Consider the following 11452-nt stretch of genomic DNA (forward strand, 5'->3'; position numbering starts at 1 on the left):
GCTGAAAGAGACAGATTTAGACGTGTTTAGATGGAACTCAGAGGGCACAGGAATGGAAGTGCACGAGAGCAGTTAGTACTGTAATGCTGTCGGTCATCAGCACAGTGTACTCTATGAGTGCACGCACGGTTTTGTACTGTGCATTGTAGCACCTCGCCGATGCAGCAGGATGATACGAGGGCGATTTTGTTGCTGTCAGGTTGCTCTGGAGGTGAGGCTCCTATGATAAGATGCCATCAGGGGTTGCTTCTGAAAGCGCCCGTCAGTGAGAGGTTGCTCAGTGCGATGCGATGAGCCTCCACCATCAAGTTTCCGTACACGCACTCATCTGGAATGGTCTGAGATGACTTATTGACATCTGATTTGCCTCTAGTATTTGAGTGATCTCATTAACTGAGTTCAGAGCGAAGTACCTCGGATGTCAGACCTGGGCCCATCATCGTAGCAAGATGGCAGGTGTTGGTGACGTTCACAGGGTCAGGCGACTGTGGCTATCACGCACGTGACTCCCTCGCACGTGGTGACGGGTCAGAGCCACACTGCACGTGATGGGTCCAACGTCATGAGAGTAGTCGCTTCGTTTTGCACAAGTCCCCATGCAACGCAGAAGGCCATTTAGTATATATACTCGCTCAGAGCACTCACTCATCACTTGCCATCTCGCCTGCACTCAACAAACTCCTTCTTGCCGCTACTTGCTTCTGTCTCAACATGAAAGCCATCTTCTTCCCTCTGCTCGCCCTTGTGGCCGCCTACTCATGCGAGGCAGCATATGACAGTACGATTTTTTGACTTGATGTGAACAACAGGCCTTGTGCGCATTGTTTCTGATCAATTGGTGCGCATTCGGGGTGGGGGTCACTCCCGCATGTGGCCATAGGTTGGGCAAGTGCTTGCAAGCATGCGCTCTGCCTGTGCATGATTTGTATTGCCTAAAATTATGAAACGGGTATAGATGCCATATTTAGTCCGCACAGTGGAAGTTTATCTTATCATGGTTGGCCATGTCGCATGTGGCATGAGCGACTTGTATCTTCATCCCAGTCAATTCTTTTGTGGCGCCCGTCTATCATCAACAGCTAGAGTTCTTGTGTCTTCAACAGTCATTATAAACGTTTCATGGCTGTATAAAACTGTTTTTAGAGCAGCTTTCTGCCTGTGCTTGGGATGGGGTGTCTTCGCCACTGGGAGGGGCCGCAGCACTGCCTCCCAGCAACATTGTCGTCGACAATACTGAGCGTCACGACATTTGATTGCGCGTCAGCATTGTGCCAATACCACAATCATGTTTGCATTTTGAATCATTGAAGTTGAGATTTCTGCCCATCGATAGTATAACGCATGAAAGGCTTCACTACTCTCGGGCCCATCACGAGACGCTTCGACGATCTTCCTCCAATGGCGTTACTGGTGCCTGCAGCATATCTGAGCCTGAACACCACGGACCCCACAACCAACTTCGTCAACAAGGTGAACATCACCGTCACCCTGGTGGATGCCGACGGCAATGTCAAGCCCAATAATGACAAATTGGTCTGCCCGATCAACGACTGGATTCTTGGTAACCAGACATGCCTGCCCATTGGAAAGGACAACAACGACTTCATCCAGGCTTCCTTTGACACCACCAACATGACCTTCCCAGCCGCATGGTTCCGACCAAGGTCATGACTCGTTTCTGCTACTCTGCAGCATCAGCTCTTCTGAAGAAGTGGCGAAAGATCAACGACAGTTTCAAGGTGGGTTTCTTACCAGCAGCATGAACAATTCCATCGCAATATCGAACGGGTCCAAGCCAAGAATGATGAATTCCCCAGATGCAGTGACTGCTATTTGCGGAACTTGGTTATTCACAAAGCACATTCTACATCAACAGCGCAGCGATAGCATTTCCTGCTGTCGCTGTAGGCATTATGTTAGAATTACCAGTGGAGCTAGCGATTCGCGCATGCACCGCAGCTTGTACAAGGTTTGTCGTTACAGCAAAGGTGCAGCCTTTGTTCATATACAGTGACTATATATGTGTTTGGTACTAGTATCACTCACTTGTGTACAATACCAGAACAATCCAACGATAGCTGTTTCTCAACAAAAGAGATACCACTGGCCATTTTCCTGCCAGCGCTTACACTTCCAGCTGCCAGGTCATCCCAACTCACACCTGCTGCATTCAATGAACGGTGCCTGTCCCAGTTCATGAAATCCCCATCAAACACTTGCATGTTCACCTTTGCATCTTGTATTCAGGACTTCTTTGTCCTTGCCCGTTCACGCCAGACCAATAATTGTTTCGCTGCATAGGCCTAGTGTGGTTCCTGTCGATCTTTCTTTTCTCTAAACGCACTGATCGAGGGGTGCTCAAGCTCAAGTAAGCTTCCATCCCTGACTGAAATCTGATCTGAACAACAGTCGATGGTGCAGAAACACCACATATACTCTTTGATTAGTTTGTTCTGGCTGTAGGGCTCTGACTACGTAACAGTTTACCCCGCCAATGTCGTTTTGTAAGTGCGAGGCAGCTGTTGCGTATCATTCACTGCTGGTGTGTGCTGTACAACCAACAGCTCATTCTAGTGACTGTATAACAGCTCATTCTGACTGTACATGTGACATTGTCAATATTGTTGCAGAAGGACAAGCACTGTGTCATCAACGAGGGCAACGTCCAAGCAACCGCCCCCTTCGTGAAAGGGCCCATGTCCCTTATGATGGAGGTTCCCGATCACATCCCCAAGGCCACGTACTCTGTTATGCTTTACGTCACGTGTGAGGGGCAGGGCGACAATGAGTTCTGCGCTATCGCTGACAACATGCGCAAGGCAAAGGTCTTCTTTGCCGCCAAGGTCATTGACAGTGTAGACACCACAATGACTGTGGTGACGTTGATCATGCGTTTGTTGGCCTGCGTTCTTTGTAGGCTGGCTCGTGTATGACAAGCTGGTCAAGAAGGTCCAATAAACCTGACATTGCTCAATGTGCAGTGTGGTTACTTCGTGCCTGCTGCCCGGGGGGGTTTTCTATTTTATGATGAATAGGTCACTGCCTGATGCACCGCATCTTGCAAGTGACTGTGTTGACTTGATAGAGAGGTGGAAACACTTCACCAAACATCTGTAAGTACTGACAGTACCATTCGTGACGCATTCCGTGCGCAATGTACCCATGTTGTGCATTCTTCTGGTATGGGCCAAGCCCTCAAATGCATGGGTACAAAAAATGTATCCCTCTGATGAGCCAACCCACCTAATGACGCACACTGATCGAATATGTGGCAGCTCTGGTGAGAATGCTGACAAAGAAATCATCCTGGATCCACACCATATCTCCCAACGACACGCACGGTGACGACAGGGACCTGTTCATTCCTATTCAGAATGTTGGGTCAACGTAGCAGGCAGCACAGCTAGACTCAATCCCAGCTAGGTTGTTTCACATGCCATTGTATCCTTGCGTCGATGCAAGCTTCTGCCCCCACCCTTGTGTCCCAACTACGCTGCCATTTGTAGCCGGATAAGGCCATAGCCTCCATGTCGTCACTGAGGTGTTTGACTTTGAAAGGTCAGAATCGGTCCAGACCATTTCACGAAGTTCTGGCTAAATGCTCCTCACTGCACAGGTTGCATTGCCTTTGCACAGCGGTAAACCGCAGGAGGGAGACGCTTGTCAACATACCACTTATGCGTTGACAAGCGCCGCATCTCTTGAACATTGATCATCTCTTTGCAAAAGGGGAACCCATGGCAGGTGCTGTCCTCAACGCCTGACTCGAGAAGTTGGAACGTTAAAAACGATGTGCTCCCTGGCAGCAGAGACAGCCTTGGCTGCAAGCCAGCCGGACATGCAGCAGCTCTTTTGCCTGACCCTCGCCCCATTGCTTCGCCTGAACCAGTTCCGACCCCCATGTTTGTCCCGTAAACTTATGTAATTTGGGTATCTGGACCCGAAAAGGGTATATGGTCTGCCTCGCCCTGCGCTTTGCAAGAGATGAAGGAGTGGCAGCCGTAGCACAGGCACTCCCAAAGGCACCAGCTCTTGAAGCTCGAGGTTTCCTGAGCGGCCATGGCACCTTGTGATGATTGGCTGCGGTTATGAGAACAAGTGACAACCATCGTGGTGCCAACGTGTACAACTTGTTTGTCTTTTTATAACAAGCGACAGGGCTGGAAAAACAGACTTGTTTGTCTGTTTGTGGGTTATACCCATGGGCATGCAAATGGACCTCGGTGTGACCCCTGATTGATTTTGTTTTGTATCCGCACGCTTGCTTACAACCAATACCAAGTTCCATCATGCATATGAAACACTTTGTGACACGCGGTAGGTCAGGGGTGCTATAAAGGTGCCTCAAAGAGGCACTTACCCCCTTGCCCTCGAGTCGCTCGGATGGGAGGGTGCTCGGGTCCGGCACCCCTATGAGGCACCCTCAACCCCGTACCCCCTGCAAGTGGACAACAATTAGACATCAATTTGAGCTCCCGACATGTCTCAGCTATTCAGCTGTGAATGGCCCCAAAATATCCACAGAGTGAAGTAGGCAACAACACACATACAAGTTCAAAGCATTTCCTGCAATAGTGACTGGATGCGGGCTTCGATGACTTTCCCTATCTCGAGATACTGCATTCTAGGTCAGGGGGGTCCCAAGGTGGGAGTGGGTCGATTTGGGGTTAGGGGTCAAACTTCGACCCCACACCCCCTGAAAAACATGAACCCCTGGTCGACCTTCCGGTCATGGGTAGAGGGTCATCTTACCCCCTGACCTACCGCGTGTCACGAATTGTTTCATATGCAGTACAAATGCTCTCGACAAAGCATGCTCGTCCAAGGGACAGTTTTGCTCTGAAACGCTTTTCGTACAAACTCGTGCGAGCCCATGCACTCGCCAAGGTTCGGTGACCTTTCCGCGTGTCTTGCCTCGAAATAGGTGGCCTATCTTGAGGCATGCAGGCTACCTTGAGGCTGCAGGCCATGCTCAGCTTCAGCTCATGTGCTGGCCTGTTCCGGTTGTAGAATATTCTGGCACGTCATTATGACAAGCGGTAGGTGAGTGTGGCCATTGCATGGTCCAGAATGCTGCTTGATGTGCAAGCTATGCCACAGAGCACACCTCAATATACGAACTGAACACCCAGTTGCTCCAGCGCATCTTTGCTTGCTTCAACTCGAGCAGTGGCATGGACAACAAGCTGTGCAAGATGAATCCAGATCGAGTAAAGCACCAAGGAGACCAGGGCTGGCACGAGCGGCGCTCGCGCACTCAGGTCTGCAAGCTCTCCGAAGCCCTCGCGTACACCACACTCTGTGGAGATGCACTTCGAGCTTGGAGCTGTCAACTCTGATCTGCTGCTGCTGCGCCCGGGAGGCTTCGGTGCACGCGACATCAAGAGGGCCGCTTTGGCTCCAAATCTGCAGAACCTGGCCCTCCCTGGGTCCTGCCTTGGATGACAGAGTGGGCCTATGCGCTGACGAAATCGCTGCAGCAGCCGCCGCCTGGCGTCGGTGAACTGTCGTCAAGGAGCTTTCACTGCTCATACCATCAGACGCCTTTGGAGAATCATGGCGAGCCTGCGGGCATGTGAGCACCTGACACGCCTGCAACTTTTCGGCTCGTGTACAGACATGAAACCTACATGTGCTATCGCGCTCGCGGCTGCGTTGGCCTCCATGCCGAAACCGGCGAGTCGGACCCTGTGCGGTCTCGACGTTATTGACTTTCAACCGGGCGCCGCCATTCCATAACGGTTCTGGCACAGTGCTCCTCACTGCACTCGCTGCGTTGATTTGGCATAAAGGCAGACTGCGAGGGGGAGACGACTTTCAGCATTTGTCACCTCTGCTGTAGACATATTGAAAGCTTCTACCTCAACCGAGGCAAGTCCTTGACGGCTGCCGTCCTGGACATGCCATTCGCGGACAAGTTTCGAGGATATCATGGCAAGCCTACGGACATGTCAGCACATGACTCGCAAGTCACTAGACATAAGCGCCAGCATTCGCTCTTGCTTTCGCGAACGTCTTAGCCTCCATGCCGTCACTGAGGAGTCTGACCTTGAACGAACTCGTTCCTCTGACCGGCAGTTTCAGCCCGGAGCGGCCACAGTGCTCATGACTGCACTCGCTGCGTTGCGCTGACATGACGGCAGACCTGGGGCTTACTTCAGGTATGCTGACACATTGTCGTCCGTCACGCCCACCCACCCAGCCCTCGTTGTTTGAATCATGACAACGCCAGGGTTGGCATCGGGGTGTCGATCCCGGAGTTTACCGGCATTACCAGGACCAGCGACACGGCTTGCTCTCAACACCTAGGATGTTCACCAGCTCTTTGTAATAAGAAAAGAAGGTTCCCCTTTTTGTTGGGCTCGCTTCGCTCGAGTCCGGGCCCTCATTCATCGCATTGCGACAAAAGAAGGAAACACGCACTCACATAAAACCAATGGGTGGCATGGAAACACATGTACAAAAGGTAAATTGTTGTTATGCTTATCGCTCTTCGGCAACGTGTGCACCAAAACTGAGGAAGGCAATAGCCTGCACCAATCAAACTCCAATTCCGAGACAACGGACTCGTCGCCAGTAACGATGTCATCTACAAGGCCGTCAAGGTGCATATATATTAGAGCCTGCTATGGGTCGCCCTCAATGGCCAACTTCTTTGCAAATCCTTTACCAGAACACAGGGTTGTGCTTGCCTGCCTTGCCGTGATAGTTGGCCCACCCGTGATGGAGAGAAGAATCACCGGGTGTGCACACAAATCTTTGTGCACGACTTTTGTATTTTTCTGCATCCGAGGCTTGGACTCCTGCCGTGGATGGCATCGTGGTTCAAGTCCTCGAACCCAAAAGTACTGAAGACACCATGCGTCATGCACGCGAATACAGTCATAGCACCAGCATGCTTATCTTAGACTTTTACATGCATCCCGTGGCCGCAGGCTTGCCCGTGGGCTCCGCTTACCTCCGTGCACCGTGACCTATCTCAAACCTAAGAATCGTTCGCTCGCTCCCTCGCTTGCTTTCGGCCTTTTGCAAACCAGTGCCTGGCTTTCACAAGTTGAATATGGCAAGAACACCGCCTTAGTGGGCCCACATCAGCCCGGCGACAACTCAAGCTTTGCCCTCAAAAGTCCGTTTCCGGGGCAGGTTGTAGAACCATGCTCCCAATCTATGCCTGGATTTGCCATGGTGTGAAAGACATCTCACGCTCCATCATGTAAAAACTCACAGCACCATCGTGCATGAATAGATAGGGCGGGATTTCGTGATGTACCGTCAGGCATTCAGTGTTGTTTGGCACAGGCTATCATGCTTCACCAGGGTTTGAAGGCGCGCAGTGCCTTTTTGTTCCGTATCCGCCTTTCAGAAAGCAGGTCATGTGAACAGGGACCCACGGTGGTGACCATTGTTGCAAGGGGCAAATTTTAGATGTGGTCCATGACCACCATTATTGGCGTGTGCCGCACACCGAGTTGTCCGAGTCTCTTGCTGGCGTAAACCGCAGAGAGTGAAATGAGGCATAATCAGTCAGTAAATTTGCGAGTGTCCCCCCATCGACAGGACAACGCCTTGAGGGCTTCATCCTCAAACAATCACCCAGGGCTGCGCAAAATACTCCGAAAACTGAAGGCATTGAATCCAGAATCAGATTCCCTCAATGAGCTGACTGCGAACGTCTGTTGGCAGAATGGATCAAACGGGTTCAAGTATTCCACCTCACGGCATCCCTCCTCTCCCAATTGACACCCTGAGCTTGCAACGGGCACATTCAATTGTGTGTCGGTGCAACCCTGCCAGAGACTGCGGATGGACCATGTTAATGGTGAGTATTAGGCACAGTGGAACGTCTTACCATGAAGCTGAATGTAAGCCACAGACTCTCCCTGTCTGCTGGGTCAAAGAAGTATTGTCCCATGTCCTGCTTTCGTGCATTTCTCGACCAGGATGCATCCCTGCCACACACCTTCCTGGCATATAACCTGAGCTGATGCCCAACCTTTGTGAAATACAAACACCCCAAACAGCCCAGCATGCTGTCCAGAGAATTCAAGAACACCGCTGCTGTTAATATCCCCAACCTGTCTTGCTCGTAGATCAGATGGCCAGCAGGTCAACAGAACACATGCATCTATCGATACATTAGTACGTACTTGAGGAACGCAGGAAGGCTTATCACGATGAGGGGCGGGGTACACTCGGCCTGGGTGTGTGCTGTCCCAGTATCCAGATCCCACTGATGAGTATCCCACTGATGTTCTCAAGCCCAGCCTTCCATCCCAAACACTGATATTCACGCATCGATACAGATGGCGCTGCACAAAATCTTGTGCAGGGTAGAGCATGCACTCCACGGACACAAAGTATACCGCACCCTATTGACAAACCTGTCAACAGAGTAGCAATGCTACCGCCAGGTGCCTGCACCTGTCAGCACCAAACATGCGAAGAAGCATCGTTGAAGCGAGAGGAGTTGGATTTGCCTGTTACATATGGACTCAGCAACATAACTGATCAACACATCGCAAAGTCACATTACCTCAAGCCCACTAAACTGCCTAATCCTGACGGTTGTCGCGAGGAGCAAATCGCCGTGGTGGCTCACGGTTCCTCCTGTCCCTGACTGATCGAACGCGCACAACCTTGGAGTGGATAGCTGCTGACACGCAGTAATACACTTTCCGGTAGATCTTGGGCAGCACATACTTGTCGATGGTTGAGGAATCCTGGATATCACGAATAGCTGACGCATCCACAATGTTACGGACAATAAAACGCTTTACGGCCTTGTCCTTGGGGACCAAAACGCCTGATGCCTCGCAGCGAACACGGCGAACATGGCCACGGGCGCCCGAAGGCTTGTTGCGTCCGTTGTTACGTCGCTTCTTCGTCATGGTGAATTACTGGCCAAAGAAACGGCAAAAAGGCAAATCTAGCGCCCTGCTCCGCTCTTATGGGTTTACTTGCAGCGAGCAGAGTAGCTGGTGGATAGCTTCACAGAGGGGTCCCTGCCCCCCAGCTACTTAACGCGCTTCAACAACACCAACACACTCCAAGTTCAGCGCATCGCTGTCGAGAAATATCTGAACAGAACCTCAAACGGCGAAGACAGGAGAAACTGATCTCATGTTCACATATGTAAGCCTGCATATTGTTGAAAGAGCGTACGCGTCAGTCCTACTTCTCAGAGCTAGCTAGCTTCTCTTTGCATTCTGGTTATCAGCCAGCAGAATCGCATATCTGGGGGCTTTTACGTTGTTCCGCGGACGATTTATTTCAACACCACAGCCACGATGCTGCTTTGGAGTCAGGCAAACGTGGACATGATGTGTCGTTCAGCACGTCCGGAGCAATGTTAGACGCCTTGTCGTACGTTGATCCTCTGACTGACCAGGAAAAGACCATGGCAGAAATTTTGATTGACGAGGAGATGAAGAGGAGCACGAAACGGCCTGCAGATTACCTGCGTGGAATGGACCCGATACCATCGCTAAAGTTCGAGGTAGGTCTTGGGAGTACGTGCCGAAGAGCAGGGGTTACTTGCAATTTCATGATAAGTTGGACGATTGTGTTTGATTGTGTTTTGCACTTTGCATTCGGCTGCATGTACCAGTTCCGCTGCCAAGTGCAGTACTTCCGCGTTGTGCAACCCTAATCTTTCCTAAGCGTCAACGTACATATATGTGAAGGCTGTTTGTGGAGACGTGCATCATGCTGAACCAGCATGATGCCCGTTTCCACAAACAGCCTTCAAATATATGTACGTTGACGCTTTGTAGACCATGTTTCCCAATCATTCAATCAATCATTTGTCTCGTGGTTTCCATCGCATGCCGTTTTGCATCCGATGTCACCGGTAAAACCATGGACACAAGCAAGTGCGCAGGGGCAAATTGCAGATAAATAAAGCATTGAAGGGCCTTATGCATCCTGGTGTTTCGTTGCATCGTCGAAGGGCCTTGTGCATCCTGGTGTTTCATTGCATCGTTGCAAAGGAGCGATGTGGCCAAAGCCTGGAACCTGCCGCATCTGCTGACATAAACTTACATTCTGTATACATTGATCTGTGAAGTATGGGATGCTATGCTGAAACATCAAATGCAGCTATAGAGCAGCTGGGCATGCACCGATGTTGGTCAAACAAGAGGTGCTGTCGTTGTGAAAGGGGCTTTCAGAGATGCCACCCATTCTACGTGTGTCGTGCTGTGCAAACTGTGCAATGCAACAAATCGAATGGTCAGTGTATGAGCCATTCCTAGCCCCAGGATGAATGTTTTTGTGGCTTAGGTGCCAAACACGCGAGCACGATCAAGAGTTGTCTGTCTGAAGCTGAACTCATCCCAAAACAATCTGCTGCACGAGTAACGCCTGCGCCACTACCAGTTCTCTGCATACTCTAGTTTTTTGTTGTTGTCCATTCATCTGATCTGCTGCGACGGGAAGAGTTGCCTCTCGAGCGTTGTCTTGACGGTGCACAGTCCAAGAGAATGAGGTGATTCCCAAGTATTACTTGGAGTTGCCAACGGCCATCTGGATGCACATCATCAAGAGAAGTAGCTGTCACAGGGTCAACCAGTTTTGAACACGATGTCTGGGACCGAGCAACTATGGGAACATGCAATAGCCCGTCGCAGGGTATGGGAAACCTGGTGGTAGTGAGTGCTGCAAAAAGATCAGAGCCTTCGAAGTGTTCTATGTCAGTGGTTGGCGATCAACCCCAGGACCACCTCCCTGTGTAGAGGCCCATTCAAGAGAAGCATGGCAGTTGAATGCTTTACCACAGTCAATACGACACTGGAGTGAAGCTAGTGGGCTGTCGTGGTCGAGCAAGCCCTATCACGGTGCATGGCCATGTCATGACCGTTTCGTCACTCTTTAATGGTCATCTCGTGACGATTCCCCTCACCACTATTTCGTGACAATTTATGGCTGTTGTCATGACCATTTCAGGTCCATTTTCGTGACCACATTTATTACCGTTATGAAGGCGTACCATGACCGTTTCATGGCCGCATCCTCATCAATGCATCACCATCTCGTGACTGTACTACATTGCCGTTGCGAGGACATATTGTGACCATGTCTTGACCGTTTCGTGGCGGCATCATGGTCCACTGCATGACAGTTTCGTACGGTTTGCAGGACCATCCAGTCCTCCAAAATGAATTCAAGCGCATCGCAGAGCGCCGGCCAATGGAAGCCTTGGACATGAAGCGCTACGACCTACCTGAGCCTAGCCTGCAGCAACGCAGCGACCTCTCTGCTTGGCGCTCTGCCTCTGACAACGCATCCGCTCAGCTCGAACAGCAGCTCAATAGGTGACCCCTCTCATATTTCTTGGACCCATCCCCAAGTAGGTCTTGGAGTTGCCGATGCCTATGTGGATCCGGTAATGCTATACATAGATACCTCACTACGTCACATGAGCAAGAACCGGCCAGGTCAGGCAAAAAGCAAC

At 50.9% G+C, this 11452-nt stretch overlaps 1 protein-coding gene across 1 annotated transcript; it reads left to right on the plus strand.

Annotated features, from left to right (window-relative positions):
- Positions 1-9346: 9346 nt before the first annotated feature.
- LOC149809728 (uncharacterized) lies at positions 9347-11312 on the plus strand (the record flags this gene model as incomplete). Its single annotated transcript, XM_089994652.1, has 2 exons — positions 9347-9496; positions 11137-11312. Coding segments are annotated over exons 1-2 (326 nt in total), but the record flags the coding sequence as incomplete, so codon positions are not given.
- Positions 11313-11452: the final 140 nt, after the last annotated feature.

The sequence above is a fragment of the Nuphar pumila genome, unplaced genomic scaffold (assembly GCF_984573655.1).
Source record: "Nuphar pumila unplaced genomic scaffold, dmNupPumi1.hap1.1 HAP1_SCAFFOLD_828, whole genome shotgun sequence".
Classification (NCBI taxonomy): domain Eukaryota; kingdom Viridiplantae; phylum Streptophyta; class Magnoliopsida; order Nymphaeales; family Nymphaeaceae; genus Nuphar; species Nuphar pumila.